The 22,938-nt window shown below is 46.5% G+C and overlaps 1 protein-coding gene across 1 annotated transcript in view; it reads left to right on the plus strand.

The window, feature by feature from the left end:
* LOC119379489 (poly [ADP-ribose] polymerase tankyrase-2) overlaps positions 1-22,938 on the plus strand; it is a 536,202-nt gene that overhangs the window by 450,626 nt on the left and 62,638 nt on the right. Inside the window, exons 23-24 of the mRNA XM_037648790.2 lie at positions 9,296-9,370; positions 21,305-21,488. Of these exons, the coding sequence (XP_037504718.1) occupies positions 9,296-9,370; positions 21,305-21,488 (259 nt within the window). The remainder of the gene's footprint in view (positions 1-9,295; positions 9,371-21,304; positions 21,489-22,938) is intronic.

The raw sequence follows: 22,938 nt of genomic DNA on the forward strand, positions 1-22,938 counted from the left end.
CAGTATAGAAGGCATGTGGTCAATATAGGTACCAGGGGCGCAGCCAGAAGTGTTTTTTGGGGGGTCAGGGGAGTTCAGCTACCCTTTATGTATATTCATGTGTGTTAGTATGTGTACATGTATACATGCAAAATTCAAAAAGTTTGGGGGGTTTTGAACACCCCACACAGCCCAACTGGCTGCGCCAGTGGTAGGTACGCAGTGTCACATGCGACAATGAACGCAACAATCAATGTGTTTCATGTGCACAACACCACCTTGCCTTGGTTGGAGGATGGCAACACTTTGTGGGATCCCTATTGCACGGAGGTGCTACATAAGCACTCTGCCTAGGGAGGCATAGATGACTCCTACAGGCCATACTTTGCTGCACTGAAGCAAACGAGGAAACAAGATGACGTAGAACGGACTTTTTCCATTTATTATCATTCGGGAGTGTGACACTCGTAGAATGCAACGAGTCCAGGCGCCTTCCTGGGTAGTCGCTTGAAGATGGGCTCGGCAAGCTGTGGCAACTCAGGTGTCTGCCTGTGTGGCCGGTGATAAGAACTGGGTGATGCCACTACTCAGGCCTCTGCCTGGGTAGCCAATGATTCTGCGAGTGCAGTGACCCAGTACGTTTGGCGGGCCATGCGCATGACGAGGAAAGCAACCGCGGCATACACAAAGGGAAGCCGAGGCCTACCTGGGCACTCCCGTGGAGCCACTGCTGGCCACCTTTCACTGTCGCCTACTTTCCATCAAAGGGGGCTTCTCCTGCTGGTGCATCCAATCCTGCTCTGCATTCCCATTGTCAAGCTTTTGGTCCAATCCGCACGCGCCTCCTGATGTGCACAAATCAGTGGCCTCTGTCAACCGGTTCAGTGTGGAATAAAGGAAGGAAGAGGCATGAATCCGTGTGAGCGTTGCAGAAAGGAGGGCCCCTGCCCTTCACCTGGCAGCACATGCCACACGTCGCTGGGAGTGTACAGATTCTCCACAACTTTCAGATTCGTGTTGCACATTTATGGCACTTTGCTCTTGTTGTTCTCACAGATTCAATTGGGTTGTAGCCAAAAACATGAAATAGAACAAGATTTTGGCATCAGTAAGTAATGCATATGCATAGCAACACCAGAAGACAAGCCCGGTTTATCCAGACTTCTTAATTACTGAGGTTTTACTGCAAGGGCATGTTAAGTTAAGCTTTTGAGTCAAGGGGCTCTGGCTGTTTCTTCTTGGTCACGATTGGCCCGGGGAACGAGCTCCTCCCCCTCTCCCCTTTTGCTTGGAATTGTACAGGGAGGGTATTATGCATGTTTTCATGCGTAGCATGTGAGCAGATTAGAAATGCTGGCTAAACCAAGAAAATGGGCAGGAGGATGGCCACTGCAGTACCTTAATTAGTAAAACGCTTGACATGTGGTGCGGTAGCTGTGGGCTTGGTCATCACCTGCAACAACTTTTTTCACCAACTTCCCTTTGCCTTATATATTCAGTGATACTATCGCTGCACCAATTGCACCGAACTGCACCTTAAAGGGACTGTAAGGCAAATATGAAGTCGGCGTGGACTTATGAAACACCATTCCAGAAACCTCGGTAGTGCTTGTTTCTTGCCAAGAAAATGCTTAGTTTGAAAGAAAATCAAAGTGTGCATGTCTCTGAAAAGACCCATGATGCAGATATTGCAATTCCCACTGAAATAAGGCAGTGCTGTGCCAGCCCACCACTTACAACATCATCTCTGGCAACATTGCGCCTGCACCAGAAACGCGTGCAAGAATACTTCCTGTTATGCTTGTTTTCGTGTGCCTTGCTGGCTGCTGCTGCGTGCATTGTTTTTCAATATTTTTAGTGAATTCAGTTTAATTTTTAATGCAAAAGTGTTTTATGCCGGGGTCCACCAAGATTTCACCGACTCACTTCCGTCACAGATATGACATTGTAAAATGTACATTAACAGATGAAAAAAAAAACGAGACAAAAAAGTTCCATCACTTCCTCTCACTCCACAGCGTGCGTCGCTAAACAACTCGGCCACAAAGCGTGCGTTCTTCAGCACACTAATGGTGAGCGAATAGAGTGCTTTAAAGGTCGTTGCGGTGCGCACGCGCTTATCTCGTGAAGGGGAGTGGGGATCACGTTTTGTGCGTTCACCGCAAAGGTCGCATTGAAGTTACCGAGTACACGAAGGTCACTTTGCTGGAGTTGGCAAAAGGAACACACTGCTCAAAGATTAAAAAGTAACAACTGTAACAGTTGTTAGTTTGCGCTTGTTCTCAGTATACTTGTGCATTCGTTTCGTGCATCCTTCTTTGTGTTTGGCGGTGCTATAGCTGCCATGCACTAATAGACATTATGCAAGGTCTCATATATCAATGGACATAAACACTGTACTACCTCTGTGAATACACGTTTCACTTTCGTGTGATACTGATTCCTATGACAGAGGGATGAGCTTTTTTTTTTATTACTCTGTTTTCACTTGTACACAAAACTTTTGAACCAGCAGCACAGCTCTACTGAGCATTATAAACACCCGAAGGTGAGGAGGTATACTTAAGGCAGTGCTTAACTTTATGCAGATGCACATTTGCTTTCATATCAACTTCTTCTTTTCATATGTGCTAAATTTGGCCGTAACTTGCAAAAAATAATTAAAATCTTGAAATACTAATGACATAATGGATTGCCTAACTACTTGACCCATTTATGCATGACTTGTGATGAAAATTCAGCCTATAATTTACAAGGTATCTTAAAAAAGTTGATTGGAAAAATAACTCCCAAATAATTTTGGGTGATGAAATTTAGTGTTGCACAAATGCAGTGATGGGAAAGCTGCACCAAAGTGCGCCAAGAGATGAAATCTGCTACGTTCTGCTACATTTTGGTAAAAATCTCCTAACTTGCGCCAAGCATGCGCCAAGACATCGTTTTTGCGGTCTTTTTTAGGAAATGAAGACTGCAGGTGCTAGATATTCGTATTTATGTTACCACTGTAATATCGAGTGGTCATGGGAATAGAAAATGAGAAGAAAATAGTTTCTAACTGTTGTGGATCGAGTCAGAGAAAAGTAATAATTGGTGCAAGTACGAGTTTTTGTAGGATGACAGTCTTACTTGATTACAGTGAGCAGTACAAATATGTATGACAGACCATTTCGTTTCAGTTAGTTCGTTTTAAAGAAATTGGGGTACTGTTCTGGTTTACTTCCAGAAGGTTTAATGCAGGGTGCTTAAGTTTTAATGCCATATAATGGGCAGACTTTACTAACAATTTCATGTGCTGCAGTGGACCGTGGGATTTCGCTGAGAAAGCGTGGTGTCCCGGTATCTCAGTATATCTCGTTCGGGCTTCTCAACAACGGCAACGGTGCATCTTGTTCATAGTAAATGCTTACCTGCCTATTACGGCAAATTTCATACAGCACAGATTAGATTTCAGGCACAAAGGACCAGTTAACCCTGTTTGTTAATAACTGCCCATAAACCAGAATTCTAATGATTCTGTTCATAAAGCATGCAGCCACTCCACACAACAAAAGCCTAGGTTTGTGCTGAAATCACAAGCCTTATCAGAGAGTAGTTCTGTTGCATTGTAAGTAGAATGCATGAAAAATTTGAACAGTATGTGCTTCCAGTACTCTAACTAAAGCATCTAGGAAAGCCTGATTCATTTACAAATATGATGTGAATTCCCGAGAAGGGTTAGGTGGCCCGAGGTCAAGGGTTTAAAGAAACTTGTGACTGTCCCCCCAGAAAAAAAAAAAGAATGGTGACCTAATTTTGTCTTTAGGAGTATTCTAAGTAAACACGCATGCATGTGTGCATCAACCGATTTCCTGAAACATACACAACTGCTCCAGCTTAGAGTCGTAAATAATTGGTTCGAAAATGCGTGACAGGTAACTGCTCCAAAAGGTGGTTATGCTACTTCAAAGTGAGCTGCTCCAGAAGCTGCACTGAAATGGCTTCGGTCAATACATCACTGTAAATGACCTTCTCTGTTTTATGCCAGTGCCTTATTTCTGGATAAGAGAAGGGCATAACTCTGCATGTGACATAATAAAATTAATAAAAAAATAAAAATAAAAAATGTTCCCTTCACACACCAAATGCTTCTGCAGATTTGACATAGCACCACAATTGTTTGAACCCTAGGAAAATTCTAATACAAAAAAAATGTGAAAACAGTTTCTGGCTCATTTGATTGGTTCTTGAAGGCAAAGTGATAATTTATCATGTATTTAATTCGTTTCATAAGCTTTTGTTTACATGTGACTATATTTTAACACAGAGGAGGAGGAGTTGGCCTAAGGAAAATCAAATGACAAGCATCCCATAATCGTGTTTGTTTGGTCAGTGTTTTTTTAGTGCCAGACCAGTCTAGAGACATATATGGCCAAAAAGTTGCACTAATATTATTGACATTCAAACACCTGACACAAACGCCTTTCCTTAAAACAGTGAAACCTCGGTGATATGAATCTCACAGGACCACCAAAAATATTCGTATCATCCGAAATTCGTATCACCAGAAAGCATAGAAAATAAGCATGCGACAAAAGAAAGTTGGCGTACATTTTCATTTATTATTTTTCAGGGCCGCAGCAACGTCGGGAAGAACCCTGAATGATTGTCCGTTAAGTTTTTAGTTGTCGGCAATCATACCAGCACTCGTAAATATACGGCCCGTACGCACGTCTTTAATTAATGAACCAGGTGTGTTGTGACCCGCGACAGCAGTAGCCCCTTCCAAATTTTAGTATGCTTTTTTGCATGACACCGGAGTGCTGCAGCGAAAGTAACAAATAAAGCGTTTTGACGCGATGGATCAAGACCACAAAATTACATAACCACGGTCCTGTGTTATAACGGAGGTGTTGAGGATGTTTTTTGGGAGATTTATGGCCGTGCCCGCACAAGTGCGACCTCAACGGTCGCGTATGTTGACGTTGTGAGGCCTGACTCCTTCGCAATTGCAAGACCGTCCTCGCCTTCTTTCATTCCTCGTCCACCTTTCATAGGATGTCTGATGCACGAGGCAGGCACGCGTAAACACAGTACAACGACAGCAGCCCGCGTCAACGCGTTAGAAAATAAAAAGAAGAAGCATGGCGCTAATGTCCTCTGTAAACGTGAAGGCACATGGAGGCACATAAGAGCCCCAAAGATTCGCGCACACAATCTCGGAGGCCGTGATGCGTCTCTGAGGTATTATTGTAAGAAACTCTATGATTCTGACCGTCAGAAAAGTGTTTTTCTTACACCGTGACTCTGACGATTTGGCGGTGCGGCGCGCATGCCCACGCTTGCGTTCCCACGCTCGCACGTGCTTGGTGCTTCTTCCGGGACAGCGCAGACAGCATCTCTTCGTACCTGAGCGGTAGCGTACGTTCGTATCAAACGTCGCTGGGTGAAAATCGGTTCGCAACAACCACACTCCTTTACATTGCAGGCCAATGGGCCTTGGCCGGGAACAACGAAATATTCGTATCACCCCGAAATTCGTATGAACTGTGATCGTATCACCGAGGTTTTACTGCATGTAAATCAAGTTTGGTATTGTAACAAGAAATGATAGTCTGAAAATAAACTTTCTTACAAACAACAGCCAGACAACATTCTGGAATTTTTTTTCGCCAAAATATTCTAGCAGTTCACTGTTTTAAATGAAATAAGTCAGCAGGATTTTTTTTCAAATACATTTGTGATTATCGCCAAAATGACTGGGACGCTTGGCGTGGAAAAACCCTCAGGTGTTGCAGTAGAGAAGACACGCAGTAAAGCTTCCCGTGGGATGCAACAGTCGTCTTCTCCGGATCAGAGACACTCGAGAAGGCAAGCAGCACCTTGAACCTTTTCCGTGGCATCACTGACAGTGGAAGAAGGCCTGAATATGTCGTAGACTCCAATAGCAATGCAGGTGCAGGACTTGGGAAATTCCCGTGTACACCAGAAGTCCGATGTACTTGCGCATCTCTTCCTCGGTGCCCTCCTCCAGGATACGTCCCTCTCACTATAAATTGGTTTTTCGAAAATATGCATTGACGCATGCTTATTTGTGTGGTTGCATATCTCTCTGAAGACTTCTGTGGTGAAAACAACACAAGGAAGCCACCGTGCAGCACTCCGGAGCGCTAGGTCACTGTCCACTCCGCGCTGTCTTCGCAGAGAGAACTCAGCTCTTTCTGCAGCCGGTGCCAAATGCCCCCGCCCAAACTAAGTTGACACCCTACAGATAAGAGCTGTGGCCTTTAGCACGCACCGGATACGTTTACATCAACACGCAGCAGCAGGGGCGTAGCCAGGGGGGGTTGGGGGGGTTCAAATCCCCCCCGAAAGTTTTCAGTTTTGCTTGCGTATATATACACGCGCACATACAAATGCACGCACGAGCATACATAAAGTATGGTTGAACCCCCCCCCCCCCCCCCCCCCGAAAAAAAATTTCTGGCTACGCCCCTGCGCAGCAGTGATAAAACGGCCCAAGGAGAGAGCGAGACTTACCGGCGGATACCTGCTGATGTTCCGGGGCTGTTTGATGCACTATTGCCTTTCGTACTGAAGTTTGACGAATTGAACTTGTCTTCCGGGGCTGTGCTGCTGCCATCATCCAGAGATTCTCGCTCAGATTCATCGGAATTCGTCGAAATTTGCCGTTTTCGTGGGTCACCCCCGAGTGACATCGACGCCATAACCGAAACCATGCGCACATACCTCGCCGACTGCAAAAAAGCTTTAAAATCCCCCCCCCCCCCCCCCCCTCGCAGCAGAAAAAAGAAACTCAAAAGTGAAACTGATAAATTACTGCCCGTTTTACCCTTTACATGGCGTTAGCTGCCCAGAAGTGCTCAGAGAACACCAAAATTTGAACTTGAAGTCATTGCACGTATTCCTGTCGATAGTATATTATCAATGACTTTTTTAAAAAAACTTTTTAAAAAAATGACTTTGGAGTGTGTAATCATAGTTGGATCCTTCAGTGATGCAACAGCTGCGCCAGTTGCGCCAATTTGATACAATTCAGTGTTTTTGCGCCAAGCTGAGCCAAAACCGTGAAATTTGTTGAAATTGCACCACGCTGTGCCAAAATGCCCGACCAGCTTCAAAATTTTCTCGGTTGCTCAAATTTTAGCGAGAAATGGAGGCCGCATTGGTCATCTGCAGTGTGGGCGTCATCATCATCCAATACAGACGCGCAGACCCTAGCCCTAACCCCCCAGCGAAAGAAAAGAAAAAAGTCAGTTTCACCGCAAGGACGAAGCAATATATGCGATACCAACAAATTGTAATGTTATAGGAAGTTCGGCTGGCAGCAAGCTGTTTTGTATCTGATCGCGCATAATTCTAAAAAACGTTGGTGTAAGAGAATACGGCCGCTCCAGGGAAAGATGCTCTTTGTGCACAGTGTCTTCGCATTGAGAGCACGTGGCAGGATAGACGAGCCGCCCGCTGATGGCTGCCCCGAGATAGCGCGCGCGCCAGCGATCGCAACCGCGCCCTTAGAATCAAAGTTCAAAGTTGCTGCTCGAGCGACAGCCCCCCCCCCTCGCATCTTTTCATGCTCGTTCAAGATGGGCATGGCGTTTCCTCTCTGCTTCGACGGCAGGCCTCCCGAGCGGAGTGGTGTTATCGCATGCGCCCTCCAAGGGACGGAGATGGGCTGGCTCGTTTGATCTCTGCTTCATCCGCGTTCGTCACCGGCACTCGCGCGCTTTTACCCGCGGTAGAACATACTGTGCGCGGGGGGATGTTGTCAATTTGGACTTTATATGGGACATGACGGCAAAAACCCGTCGAGAGTGTCCATATAATTGCTCTCGCAATTAAAAAGAAGAGTGGTTCTCAAATTTCCTGATGCTTTTATCGCGTGCAGAATGCTTTGTAAGCCACTTTTGCCACAGTACACTGGTGTCCTGTGGAAAAGCGTATTGAGGTTTAGAAGGGACATCTAAAAAATATTGGCAATCACTTGGAGCTGCTGTGTATGGCGTTTCTGCGGCCTTGAGAAACAAATAGACAAAAACGTACGCCAGTTTTATTTTTTCGCTACCTCCACTTGCTCCTGCTTTACGAAACTCCGGAATTTCGAGGTTGCCAGGTTTGCAAGTCCCCATTAGCATTTGCAGTGCCTGTCGAATTATTTGACAGCCCCTGCAAATGCTAATGTGGATTTAGTCATTGTTCACACTGTGGGGTGGCTCAACACACTGCTTTTATTGAAATAGCAGTGTTCACGTGCTCACGAGTTAGCTGATGTTGAATGGTTCGTACGTATTTTTGTTTTCTTTTCTAAAAGTAAGCCTTCTTTGTTATGCTGCTCCAAATTTGGGATTTCATGCTAAAATATTCAGTTTTTTTTTTTTTGTAACCTGCTCCAAATTTGGATATTTGTGCTCCAAAAGCAACATTTTGCTGCTCCAAAAATTGCTCCAAATCCTATTTCGGCTGTTGCACCCCTGATCCTTGCTGAATTCGAAAACCAATGTAAGAGTTCACAGAAGTGAATGCAAATAGCGTTTCTTAGCAAAAAATGGCGGCTGCAGTCGCAGGGCTTCTTGAGATGCTGAGCGAATGCGGTAATGTCATCTTCGATGTGCGCATTATCGGCAACATCAAAGCATGGCCTTCGTGATCAGTCTCACCAACGCGCGCAGCCAGAACTAGTCATGGAGGCCACGGACGGAGGTACGACAGTGCTTCGCGGCTCCCTGACGATGACATAGTTCCGGTTAGTTCGTTTTCACGCCCACACTTTTGCCACGTTCACGTGGGCAGAGCAAGACGAACTTTTCTTTCGCATATTTTAAGGTTCCTGCTGTCAGAACAGTAGAAAAAAATATATTGTCGACCATAATGTTGGTCCGTGTTAACAACAAAGTTTTACCGAATTCTAAAACCACTTCAGCTTCCCTTTAATTAAGTACTTCATAGTGCGGCAGTCGACCTATCTTCTAGTTTTTACAGTAACTAAGCTTGAAACAGCATCCTGATGTAGCTGCATATTTAGCTTTATTTTTCTTTACAGCTTGGGCTTGCCAGCAGCATTTGATTTGCAAACTAGGATTGCAAATGATGAAGTCATCTTTGTGTTTATGTGTGTGTGTGTGTGTTTCAATTAAGACGTGCATTGTGCACAATGACTCTAGGCTTGGGAGTTTCCAATCACATCACTTCACCTGTCAGTAGTTATTAGAAAAACTTATTATTGCAACAAGTCATGTTATTGATTTTACGTTGTTGTGATTACTCAAATAATAAGAGATTGTTCAATTTCTGGAATTTAGAAACCTGACTCTCATTACAGCTTCAAGCCACCATCCGTGAACATAGGGACAATGGATATGCTGGTGGGATTTTCATGCGCTACAACATCATCAAGGTCTGTTTTGCTTTACTCCAGGGTCATTCTGTGCCAACTGTCTCAACTGTGGCAGGCAACCAAGATCGATAAAATGTGCAGAAAAGTTAAAAGAAATATATAGGCAATAATTGCAGTCTATTCCTAAATTTTAGGAATGTAAAAACATTTTTAGGCACATAAGGGCCATTTTAATTTCCCAAAAGGGTGGACATACAGGTGCAAATAAGAATTTTCTAATAATCGACCATTTCGCATATTCTTTAGACATTTGCTTTGGTAAGTTGCAGCCATTAACCAAGTTGAAATATTATCTCTGAAGGAAATACTTCAATTTGGTCGGCATCTGTCTTTTCACAAAACACAGTCACGGAAGCAAACTTAGTATTATTCTCATACTATCTTCTAAAACTTTATTTTCACCTGGGTGCTGCACACAGGCCCTACAATGGAAGCCCAAATTTCGCAGAAATCTCCTTTGTCAAGATGTCCAATGCCAAAATGTGGCAACACACCAAGGTGGTCGAATAAAAAACATGCAGAAAAACGGATTGAGAAGCACAAGTTTTGCAATAGAAATCTTAATTCAGTTAAATTTTGTTTAATCAAGAAAACAATTTTTAATTCGAGATCATAAAGTGGGTCATAACAGGAATGCAGGAAGAAATACAAACATTTTGCTGTGCTACAAGTTACTGCATGATGTCAACCAAGATTCCCAGATTGGTACCATTTCTAGTACGTCAGGCTCTCTCATTGTGTTTCTTGGGATTGGCTCGCATTTGTCGTTTCTTACAGTTTTCTGCTGTGCTGTGTTACAAGGCATTCTGTGATGACAAACGAAGAAGCCGAGATTCATATCATTTCCAATAAGTCGGGCTTTTTCACTGTGTTTCTTAGGATTGGCTCCGTTTGTTGTTTCTAACTGTTTCTTGGGGAGCTATTTTGTAAGCGCTCTGTCACATAACGGAGACGTTGATGGAACGAAACGTCATGAGAGGGAGCAAATAGCCAATAGGCGAGCAATTCAGAAACGCATGAAGAAATATAGAATTATTATAGCTCATCAATATTGGCAGGCATTGTTTTTCAAAGCTTGAAATTGAAGAGCGAAATGACTTTACCAAATTATTTGGGTTAATGTCTTGAGTGGACGCTAGGTGGTATTGCAATTTGACGAGTCGTTTGGTGGTGGGGGGCTGGGGAGCTACTCTTGATGTGTGCACCTTGTGGACATGTCCACTTCGGCAGGGCGCATTCAGTTACTTGAAAAAGCAGCTAGCTGTTACATAACAGGACACTTTACCCTTTGACACGCTATATACACAATTGTGTACACCAATTGTTTTTGCTATTTGTATTAACTAAGGGCTAAGAAAGAGCGAGATATATAGAGCTTTGGATGAATTGAACCTCCTGCATAATAAGTTCGTCTTCATTTAACTTCATTATGCCCTGCACTGTTGCATATGATCAGTTTGCTGACGGCACTACCACGTTCAACGAGTCGTTCGACGTGCCGCTTCCTGCTAGTCATGTGAAAAGTATAATTTTTCTTTGCTCAAACTAGACATAACCAAAAATGAACTTGCACTATATTTCTAGCCTCAGATTTCATTCTACTTATGCCAAAACATAGCATCAGTGACTTCAGGATAAACAGATATTTAATTACAACCTAATTAGGATTAGTTGCTATAACACACATAAATGAACATATTATGACATTATTTTTGCTGCAATATAATGTTGAGTGCCTTGAAATAATGTTGTATCGATTTGACACATTTGGAGACAGTTCTTCATAGGTGGCGTCTGAAAGGGTTTAACCAACTTGACAAATCTGAACTTGCATATGAACGTGTTCAGATGTTTGAGAACGACGCTGGGAATGTGTACTGACCTCCCAGGTGCGTTAGGCAGGTGACCGCATTAAAGGGATACTGAACAAAAATTTGAAAAAGTCACGAAAACACTTACCTTCGACTCAGACGACACGACTGTTTCTATAAAGAGCATTTATTTCATGTAATTTCGAGCAGTTGGCCGTATTTTTAGTGGATTGTGAGAGTGCGGCGGCTGCACGCCAGTGCGCTTGTCAACGGCTGTGACGTCGAATGCTCCAGCAAGAGGAGGGCAACAGGCACGCTCTCTCCTGCCCTGCCACTTCCCTTTCTCCACCTCTCCTCTCAAGAACCGAGGGTGGCTGGGGGTGGCACTGAGCCTTGTCCCCACATGGGAGACCAAATGGTGCTTCTTCCTCAAAAACCACTACAACTACCGAGCGTGTCACGAGCGCGCAAAGATGCAAGGTGCGAGTGACGGTTCCACGACCGGTGATTGCGACTCAGAGTTCGACAGGCCTCAAAACGGATGCACCAAATACAACCATATGCGTGTGACCCTTCTGCTTCGTCAAGCGACAGCGAGGACGACGAGCCAGACGAGCCGCCACAGCCCAACGTGGGTCGGCAGCCGGGACCACCAATTTATACAGTGACTCATAGTCACTATCCTCAAAGTGTTCGGAGCACAAAAAGTCACGCTTTGAAGGCGCCAATGTTGGCTGCGATGGGCACGCAGCGCGAATCCATATCCTTCGAAGCTTCGGCTCTGTCGGAAAGGTATGACAGGGCTTGTCTCTCTCGACGCTGCTTTTCGCACACCCTAGCGCAGAGCTGCGTTGAGGCATTCTGCGTTGCACCAGGTGCTTCACCGTTCACATTACATAGCAGCGCAAAACACAAACGGCATATTCGTAGATGTGGGCGCAAGCTCCGCTTGAGAAAACAAATATACGGTCGAGAGTGTGGCATTGGCGTCGTTTGTTGCAGGTTGAGAACACGCACGGAGAACACCTTCCCGACCTTCCTCAGTGAGAACACGTTTTGAGAGAGACGCGCGGCAGCGGGTGGTGGCTTGCGATGTCGATTGGTAAGCGATTTGCAGTGAGCACAGTTGGCAAGTCAGTATCCGGCGGGTTTCATGTCACTTCCTCTCTAGTTCGCGGCACGGCCGCTAGATGCGCCAATTTGCGAAAAATGCATTAAGTTCATTATTTTCTGCTGGTGTCTGGCTGAAATGAAGGTTGTTTCAACAAATTTCAGCACCCAAGCTTTCAATTGGGCCATTTATCTCGGCGGCGAAAATTTTGTTCAGTATCGCTTTAAACCTATTTCGAGGGCTAACTTGGTCAGAGTTCATGCACGGTCTGCGTTCGTTGCATTGAAGCTCATTCCGTCCCTCTCATTTGTGTCCAGTGTTGCGAAAGCTTTGTGACATCAAAATGACGTGGCGGAAGAAGAACCTTAAACAGGAGGCGTGCTGCTCGCCGAGCTCCGCCCAGTCAGTGGCGGCCGAAGTGGACACATCGAGAATAGCTCCCCTGGTTGCGATTTTTGCAGACCATCAGCACGGGGTTGTGGTAAGCCTGACACAGCGCAGGCTAATTCGATTCTCCGGCCCCAGCGCTTACGTTTCAATTCAATCCAAGTCGTCCGGAGACCGTTTTGTATCCGTTCTATCGGACAGAATGGGGCCTCCGTCCGTTCTGTCCCAAAATGGTTGACAGCACCGCTGTTTCCGGTCGCAATTCTCACGTCTCACTGTCAGACGAGCTTCGACAAATCTCCTGAGGCACCCTCTCGTACTCTCATGACGCTTCATTTCATCAGTGCCTCCGTTCTGTGACAAAACGCTTACAAAATAGCCCCCCTGCTGTATCTTGTTACAAGGCACTCTGTGATAACAAACCAAGAAGCACAAATTGTTACCATTTTCAGTATGTCAGACTCTTTAACCGTGTTTTCTGCGATTGGCTCAGTTTCTTGTACAGTTTTCATTGACGTCACCGTGGTCGCCATCTTGTAGTACTAGCTGGTTAAGATGCTGCGTGAACTATTACTCGAATGCGCAGAGAATGAAACAGTGACATCAGATTAGTGTTGGTGCACCCTCGCGTTCCTTTGTGTTCCCCTTGGTGCGGCTGGCGAACAGAAGCAAGCGGGGAGAACATAAAATAACGCGGGGACCGAGCGACTGTGTGTTCTCCCCCGCACTGACACACTCTAATGAGATAAAAAGTCACGGTGGCTGCCGTGTTGAGGTTGTAGAGCTGGGTTGAACGAGACGGACACGTCTTTTCAGTAACAACGTCTGGTTTATTCTGCCCAACAAGAGAGAGGAAAGTAGAGCAAGTGCGCACACTGCACCGGAAGTGGCGAGAGTGAAAGAGAGAGGAATGCTCGTAAAGAGAGAAAGAAAAGGGAGCTCGCGGTCCGGCACCGAACCGAGGCGCCCCGCAGAGTTTTTACGACCGCGGGGGTGTGCGACGGTGGAGGCGTCGCTACAGATTGCTCCCCCCTTAGAGAGGAAGCTGGTGCGACGAGCGATATTCAGTTCAATTGTCATCCCAGTGAACACGGCGCAGTGGTGGTGACGAGAGGCACGATGGAGAGGAGGAGCCGTTGTGTCCAGCGGAGGGAGGCACGGCGAGGTAATTAAGCGCGGGTGCCTCGCTGAACGCTGGCTTGAGTCGCTCAAGCGCGATTGTGTCGTGTGTCCCGTTCATGTCGACGACGAAGTTGGCAGGCCGGCGCTCCAACACACGGAAGGGGCCGAGGTAGTGTGGTTGAAGCGGGGCGCGCACAGGGCCGTACCGCACAAACACATGTGTCGCTGTTTGTAGGTCCTGAGCGATATATGCTGCACGTGGCTGGCTGCGTGTAGGCTGCGGACGAATGTGTCGAAAGACCTCGCGCAGCTGGTCGACGTATTCAGTGGCTGTTAGCTTGTTGGCGCTGCCGCTTTCTTCGAAGAAATCGGCAGGCAGGCGAAGCGAAGTGCCGTAAACAAGCTCGGAAGTGGAACAGGAGAGGTCCTCTTTGAAAGAAGATCGAATTCCGAGAAGCGTGAGCGGGAGGCGGTCAACCCACTTGTCGGGGCAACTGTGCGCCGTGAGTGCTGCCTTGAGATGACGATGGAATCTCTCGACGAGGCCGTTTGTTTGGGGATGGTATGACGCTGTTCGTAGGCGTGAAATACCAAGAGTTTCAGAAGCTCCGAAAAGAGGGACGATTCGAACTGGCGACCCCGGTCAGACACAATCGTTGTCGGACAGCCAAAACGGGATATCCAGCTGGAAACAAAAGCTTCTGCGACTGTAGCGGCAGACATGTCGGGCATAGGCGTCGCTTCGGGCCAGCGGGTGAAGCGATCGACACAGGTGAGAAGGTAGCGATAGCCTTGACATGGAGGTAGCGGGCCAACGATGTCAATATGCACGACGGCGAAACGTTCATCGGGTTGCAAGAAAGGCTTTGACGGGGGAACGGGGTACCGTTGAACTTTGGCGCGCTGACAAGGTGCACACTCACGGACCCAATCCCTGATGTTGGCGTTCATGCCCGGCCAGACAAAGCGTGACGAAATAAGCTTTTGGGAAGCACGAATTCCGGAGTGAGAAAGACCGTGATAGGCACTGAATATTTTCTTCCGGAAAGGGCTGGTTAGGAATGGTCTGGGTGTGCCTGTGGAGGTGTCGCAAATTATTGGCACATCTTCAAATGTCACTGCTTCGAGCTGAAGTGATGTGGACGCTTCGCGTAGGTGTTGAAGCTCGGTGTCGTTTGATTGGGCTGCAGCCAGATCTTGGAGGTTGAAGGGAAATGATGTTGAGGTAGAACTTTTGGAGCGACTACGCGTGATGGCATCCACGCGACTGAGGGCGTCCGCTGGAGCGTTGTCAACACCGCTGATGTGGCATATGTCGGTTGAGAACTCCGAGATGAAGGCCAGCTGGCGCACCTCGCGTGGTGTGTACAGGGAGTCAGAGCGGCCGATTGAATAGGTGAGAGGTTTGTGGTCAGTGAAAATTGTAAAAGAGCGGCCTTCAAGTAGGTATCGAAAATGCCGCACGGCGAGAAAGATGGCGAGCAACTCACGGCCGAAAACACTGTAGTTTGTTTGGGCAGAGGTCAAGCGCTTGGAGAAAAATGCAAGGGGCTGCCACTCATCGTTCACCTTTTGCTGGAGTACGGCCCCAACCGCAGAACAGGATGCATTAGTCATGAGTGCCAAGGGGTAACTCGGGTTGGGGTGCGAAAGCAGTGTGGCTTCAGCCAAAGCGTGCTTGATGGAGTTGAAAGCTTCGTCCGCCGCGGTGTTCCATGGCAGTGCAGTTTCCGAGTGTTTGCCACAAAGCAAATGGTCGAGGGGTTCCAACAACGTAGCACAGTTTCTAATAAATCGGCGGTAGAAGTTTACGAGCCCTAGAAACTGGCGCAGTTTGGTTATTGATGTAGGCTTGGGGAACTCGACGATGGATTGCACTTTGTCAGGAAGAGGGCTAATTCCAGTGCTGTCCAAGCGATGGCCCAGAAAATTAAGAAATGGAACTCCGAACTCACTTTTGGCAGTGTTCACAACGATTCCGCTTGCTGACAGGCACTCGAAAAGTTGACGGAGATGTTGCAGGTGTTCCTCGTGAGATGTGCTTGCCACCAGTAGGTCGTCGACGTAGGCGAACACGAACGGCAAGCCGCGTATGACCGTGTCGATGAACCGCTGTGATGTCTGTGCAGCATTTCGAAGGCCGAATGGCATTCTCGAAAATTCGAAGAGGCCAAATGGGGTGGTAATCGCTGTCTTAGGAATATCTTCTTCTGCTACTGGAATTTGGTGAAAGGCTCGGACTGAGTCAATTTTGGAGAATACTGTTGTTCCATGTAGAGCTGATGTGAAATCCTGAATGTTAGGCAGGGGATACCGGTCCGGAACGGTTTTTTGCGTTCAGGGAACGGTAGTCTCCACAAGGCCTCCAATCACCTGACTTTTTGGGAACGAGGTGGAGTGGAGACGCCCAGCTGCTAGATGATGGTCTTATTATTCCAAGTTCTATCATATGTTCGAACTCAGCCCTGGCAACTTTGAGCTTATCAGGAGCAAGTCGTCGTGGGCGAGCGAAAACAGGTGGACCAGTGGTGATGATGTGATGGCGGACATCATGTTGTACTGGTTTTGTCCAGTCAGGTGGTTGGGTGATGTTTGGGAACTCTCGAAGAAGCTCAGAGAAACGGTCATTGGCCACTGTTGTAGTTGGGGCGATTATGCATGAGTCATGGGAAACGACACCATGAACAGAGAGAAGTGTAGTAGTGTCTAGCAGTCGATGCCGTTTCACGTCGACCAGCAGTCCATGGTGGTTTAAGAAGTCAGCGCCAATGAGGGCACGGCGTACGTCAGCGACGAGAAAAACCCAACGAAACACGCGGCGCAAGCCGAGGTTGAGAGTGAGCGACCGCGATTTGTACACGGGGATCTTGCTACCGTTGACAGCTTGAAGGTAGGAGATCGGGGGTGTCGTTCGGTCGGATTTTTGTGCCGGAATGATGCTGACCTCTGCACCAGTGTCCACCAGGTACTGCTGGCCTGTGATTCTGCACATGACGTGTAGTAGGCGACTTTTTGGTTGGCCTTGACCCGTCGTCGCCGTTATTGGTCGGCCTGCTTGTTTTCCTGCCACGAGCAAGGTTGGAGACAGTGACGCGCGTCCTTCCCAAAACGACGGTGGTAAAAACACATCCTTGGTGGTGTGGGAGACCGGGAGCGTTGTTCTCGTCCATACCGCGGGGTGCTTGGGCTGTGGTTTCTTCGGTGACGTGGTGGGGGGTAATGACGCTCCGCAGCACAAACCAGTTCTTCCAAGTGATGGCAAAGTGCGTCGATAGGAGAAGCAGGGGCAGATGATATCTGTGGAACGACACTCACGTTGTTGGATGATGGCGTGACGTTGCACACATACGGCGTCGCTACCTCCAGGACTTTATCTGCCAGGCTGGCCAAACTGTTGAGGTCCAACGTGGATGCAGTGGCGAGGACCATTTGCACATTGGCCGGAAGGCGCTGCAGAAAGAGTTCGCGCAGCAAGTTGTCATCTGTGGGAGTTGCGCTGCTACTCATCAGTGTACGCATATGACGAAGAACCTGGCTTGGCCGGCGGTCGCCCAATTCCTCCGCGGAGAGCAGTTGTTGGATGCGAGAACGCTGTGATGCCGTCGTTCGCTCCAACAGAGCAGCCTTGAGAGTGCTGTATGGTGTGGCGGAGGGCGGTCCTGAAAGTAGGTCACATACCTCTTCGGCAGCGGCAGGTGACAGCGCCGAAACAACGAGATGGTACTTGCGTTGTTCCGTGCGCACGCCAGAAAGCACGAATTGTGACTCTGCTTGCAGGAACCAGATCGAAGGGTTGCGGTCCCAGTAAGGTGGAAGTCGGAAGGAGACCGCAGAGACGTCATGATCGGTCGTGCCAGTAGCTTCCGTGTTGGGGTGCGTCTCGTTGCGTTGTATGGCTCTACAATACTTCGGCAGTGCCGCGAATCACGTCCGGGTCACCACTTTGTAGAGCTGGGTTGAACGAGACGGACACGTCTTTTCAGTAACAACGTCTGGTTTATTCTGCCCAACAAGAGAGAGGAAAGTAGAGCAAGTGCGCACACTGCACCGGAAGTGGCGAGAGTGAAAGAGAGAGGAATGCTCGTAAAGAGAGAAAGAAAAGGGAGCTCGCGGTCCGGCACCGAACCGAGGCGCCCCGCAGAGTTTTTACGACCGCGGGGGTGTGCGACGGTGGAGGCGTCGCTACAAGGTACCCAGTGCAGAGAACCGGTCCTTGACGTCACGTGAAAACTATGTATTTCTACCCATTTTCTTGTTTCCTGCTGTGCTGTGCTAAGAGTCATTCCACGATAACAAACCAGAAGCACAAATTGGTACCATTTCCAGTATGTCAGACTCTTTAACAGTGTTTTTTGAGATTTTCTCCGTTTCTCATTGCTACCAGTTTTCTTGTTTCCTGCTGTACTGTGCTACAAGTCAATCCATGATAACGAACCAGGAAGTACACATTGGTACTTTTTCCAGTATGTCAGGTTTTTTTACTGTGTTTTTTGGGATTGGCTGCGTTTGTCATTTCTACCCATTTTCTCGTTTCCTGATGTGCTGTGCTACGAGACATTCCACAATAAACGAGGAAGCACAAATTTGTACAATTTAAATGTGTTTTTTGGGATTGGCTCCGTTTCTCAAAGTGCTACATTTACGACTTCCTGTGGCAAGTTCCGCCAAAACCGTCATATTCCCGATATTGTGCCACACAGCTTCAAAACACAGGAACCGACAACCATGGATTCCTTTTCTGGAAACTCGAGTGCTGTGCTCAACAGATGGTTTCGCAGGATTGGTCGTACACGACCTGTCGCTGTCCGATTTGTCACACTCGACTGTTTTTCAGGAACATGGTACTATGAACTGGCTGGTGGCGCACTGGCTGCATCCACTTGGATGCGGCGCTGGAGTGCCGGGTTCCAGTCGTGCAAATGAAATATCCTTGGTAGTTTCACCAAGAATGCAAGAAAAAACGCTTTGCAGAACTTTTGCTTGTTTAGCGTGAGCGATATTAAGAAAAGTGCGTCTCTATGCACGGTTAGCTTTGGGTAAATGCGCACCCAATGCCACCCATGCTGATTGCCACCGATCTATGGGGGCCGGTGTATGTAGGCTAGTTCTGTGGCCATCGGGTCCACACCCGACACCGTGGGTGTTCCGTGCTCAGCTTGTGATTGAGCGCGTATATTCAGCAACAAAGTCATTGTCTGCACAATGATGTATCCTTTAAATGAAAATGCAGTTAGCTATTGTGACACCGCTGGTAGCAATGAGTAAACATGCCAAGCCGGGCAAGCAGCTGCGCTGAAACAAAAGCTGCGGTGGCCACACGGACCATTTCTGAGAATAAATCGCACCGTTGCTTGCCAGTTTCTGAGAAGGCGCCCTTTCAGTTTACTTTATTCCATTAGTTATTGACTGTTTCATGCCTGGAAGTAATTGTAGCCGATTTTCGTGCTGCTGTCATGAGTGAACGAAGCAAGCGTCCCGGCCTGGGCGACCTGAGTAATGAGGAGACGGCTAACCTCGTCACCTGCTCCACACTGCTTGGGCTACCTATGGGATGTGTTCAATGGCTGTGGCGGTAAGACCGATGCGCCAGCTGCGTGGCGACTTCCAGCAGATTGGTTGCTTGTGCGATGACCGGCGTCACTTGGGTTTGGGACCTGTTGGCAGTCTGTCAAGTGCGGCCGTTTGCAGGAATACAGCGTATCGCACCCAAAATCGCACCATGTGTCTCAAGTGGATGCGCTAGCCATGCTCAGTGCTCAGTCTTCTGAAAGAACAATGTGCACAGCAGGAACATCGGGCTGCTTTGCTCGCACATTCTGTTGAAGACTGTAAACATACTTTGCACAAACGACATTTGCTGAAACTCATACCAAAAAAATGTCCACTGAATAGTTGGAAAAGCTCCTGAACAAGGAACAAGTGTTTGCTGGTAATTTACTGTTTCGAGGGAACCATGCACATTAGTCCACCAAGTGCAGCTGTGTGTTTGCAGGTTGCGTGACGCAATTACCCTTTTTTTCTTCTGACGTTTTGTACTTAGAACATAGAATGTGCTGCTAGCCTGGCGACATTCCCACTTGTTTTTTTTTTTTTTTTTCTGCACCCACTACTGAAAGGGGCCATGACACAGTCACCCAGCAATTTGTTGTTTTCAGTGAAAAAAGAAGCTATTTTGCTTATATATATATATATATATATATATATATATATATATATATATATATATATATATATATATATATATATATATATGAAAAATGGACCGTAAAAGAATATTTCAGTGCAAAATAAGCCCTAGAAATTGCTGGCTATGAGCCCCACCCACCGCCAGTGACTGCAGTTTTGCCATGGCGTGTGTGACATGTGCCACATGGCACGGAGCCGTCATCTTCGACTAAAGTTTCAGCCTCTGCAAATCATTCAATTTCAATGCTGAGCTGAAAGCTGAAATAGCTTGACGTTTTCGACCAACTGCACTATAATTTCACCAGTTTGTTTGTGAACCCACAAAACACGGATCATCATCTAAAATTGAGTGTCATAGCCCCCTTAAGTGCAGAAAAAGCAAAAGCATTGATGTCAAAATAAAATATTCATGCAATGTTTATTTTCTTCTTTATGATATCAAAATTCATGAAAATACTTGAGCCCCTCAGTTCCTCTCCTCATACATTTTTTTCAGCTTGCAACCTTACAAGGTGAAGAACCCCGACGTAAAACATTTTCTCAAGCTGTCCTAAAATAGTTTAACAGTGCTTTGGTCCTGTGCTATTCCGTAACTGAAAGGGTTCCCTTGCTTTTTTTTTTTACTGGCTGCTCCAAAACAGTTTTTCTGCTCCAATATGCTATTTCTTTCTGCTCCAAGAAGTGCTCCAAAAGCAATCTGAGCTGTCTCATCCCTGGAATCATCAAAGTCCCAGAATCTCACATGATCAATGTACTTACTGGTAGCATCTTGGCAATCATCCAAAGACAGAGGAGTGCCGACCATCTTCACAATCGCTACACGTGCACCTCTGTATATTGATTAAGTATTGCCTACTCAAGGCAAAAAAATTAACTTTTTCAGAAAACAGAAGGCTGCTCTATGTATCGCATTGTAGATGGGTTCTAAGAGCCTTGAAACCTGGTGTGATGTCCAGTTGCTGTGGTAAGGAAGAATTGAGATAAAAGAGCTTTATTGCTTTGAGTATACCAGAAATAGTGATGGCGCTGCACATGACCTCTTTGGATACTTGAGGCAGCCAGTTTAAGGTATGTCACTGCCCCAGGAGGGTAGCAATATTTACGAGAGTAAAACTAAACCAGAACGCAAGAGTTTGCTTCATCTGTAGTTTGAGATGCTTTTTTGCTTCATGTCACCACAGACCTTCAGCATGTGATGGGGGTCGCATGTCTCCTTGTGTACACAAGGGACAGTGGACAGATACCTTTTAACATCTAAAGCTTTGCAGTTGCATATATTGTGATTGGGCTCTATTCTTTTGTTTTCATCTCTCTCAGATTCAGAAAGTTCGCAATCGGAAACTTCTGGAACGCTACTGTCATCGGAGGAAGGAAGTCGCTGAGGAAAACCACAACCAGTCCAATGAGCGCATGTTGTTTCATGGCTCACCATTTATCAACGCCATTGTCCAGAAGGGGTTTGATGAACGCCACGCCTACATTGGTGGCATGTTTGGAGCTGGTCAGTGCCTTTTCACCAAATTTCTCACTCCAATACTTTTATTGCAATAGCATTTACATGGATGTTTGAGCTGCCACTGTGCTGTCTTAGGAACAATAATGCAAACATTGGAGGTTATGTGAGTGTATTCACTCATGTAATTTCAAGTCCCTAGTAGAGCACTGCACGGGCTCAGGTCTGAAGCTCCGGGCTGAGGGTCGGGTCAAGGCTTGAGGTGGCGAGCTCGGGTCGGGCTTGGACTCTGCTCAGTTTTTAAAAGGACACTAAAGTGAAACATTGAATTGGCTTATAGTGATAAACTGTACTATGAAAACTCTAATGTCATTAATTTCACCATGATAAGTTTATTATTAGAGAAGAAAAATCAAGGCCAAAGTTCCATTTTTAAATTTCACGCCAAAATCTCCGCATGTGACGGCACGGATTTGTCCTATTTTGGAGACATTGGCACAACCAAATTTCCTGAAACTTGGTATGTTAAGTCTATGGCCCCCTCAGAGGGCAATGTACTTGATTTTTACCGATTAGGAACTACGTAGTCCCTAGTAGACGCCGTCAAAGTCTATGATACCGCAGCGTTTGGTACACAAATTTTAACGTGGCACTGCCACCCGCATTTTCTTTTTGTGCATTTTCTTGCTTACAAAGACTCTTGTCGTGGCAAGCGTCGTGATTTTGGTGTTGTGAAAGAGTAATTTTGTGATAATAGAAATTGTTTTTCTTTTTAGTGTCCCTTTAAGATTGTTCTACATATGTTGGGCATACATATATGTAATCTTGAAAAAATGCTCTTTTTCTTCATATGGTGCAAGTTATTTGGAGAAGTTTTATGAGGGACAACTACTGAACTTCTTCTTGCTTATGGGGCTACTTGATTTATCTGAAACGGGCAAGCTAAAAGCAAATAGACCAGATGTCTATATAGTTAACATCTCGCTATTCTGTGCTTTTATTTGCATTCATTATTATTTTATGCCCCAAATGTCATGTTGTAATCACAGTAATAAATATAATATAGTAAATTTATACCTATAACTTATCATGTCAAGACCGATCACAGATCACCAGAGGGGGGAAACGTTAGAAGTACTTGTTGCTGGGTTAGTTGGTTCATAATAATATATAGATTTTCCCTCATTATTCGGGGAAACGTTCTTGGAAGTTCCAGCCATCCACTAAAACGAAAGGTGTGCGCGGAGTCTCGTTACATAGAATCACTATAAAGGTGCATTCTTTCTCCATGGCTCCGTCACGGCTTCCAGTGGTCATGTGATGCGTGATAGACATGCACAGCCTGCTTTGTGTGCCCACATTTCTAACGTGTGAGCTTTCGTCTTATTCCGCTGTATGGTGCAAGAGCTACATGATGCTGCCGCAACAGTGTTGGAATGTGCAGGAATAGCATAGGTCTATTAAACAAGGCGTGGGGCAAAGTATATTCGCTTCACGA

Source organism: Rhipicephalus sanguineus, chromosome 1 (assembly GCF_013339695.2).
Source record: "Rhipicephalus sanguineus isolate Rsan-2018 chromosome 1, BIME_Rsan_1.4, whole genome shotgun sequence".
Lineage (NCBI taxonomy): Eukaryota > Metazoa > Arthropoda > Arachnida > Ixodida > Ixodidae > Rhipicephalus > Rhipicephalus sanguineus.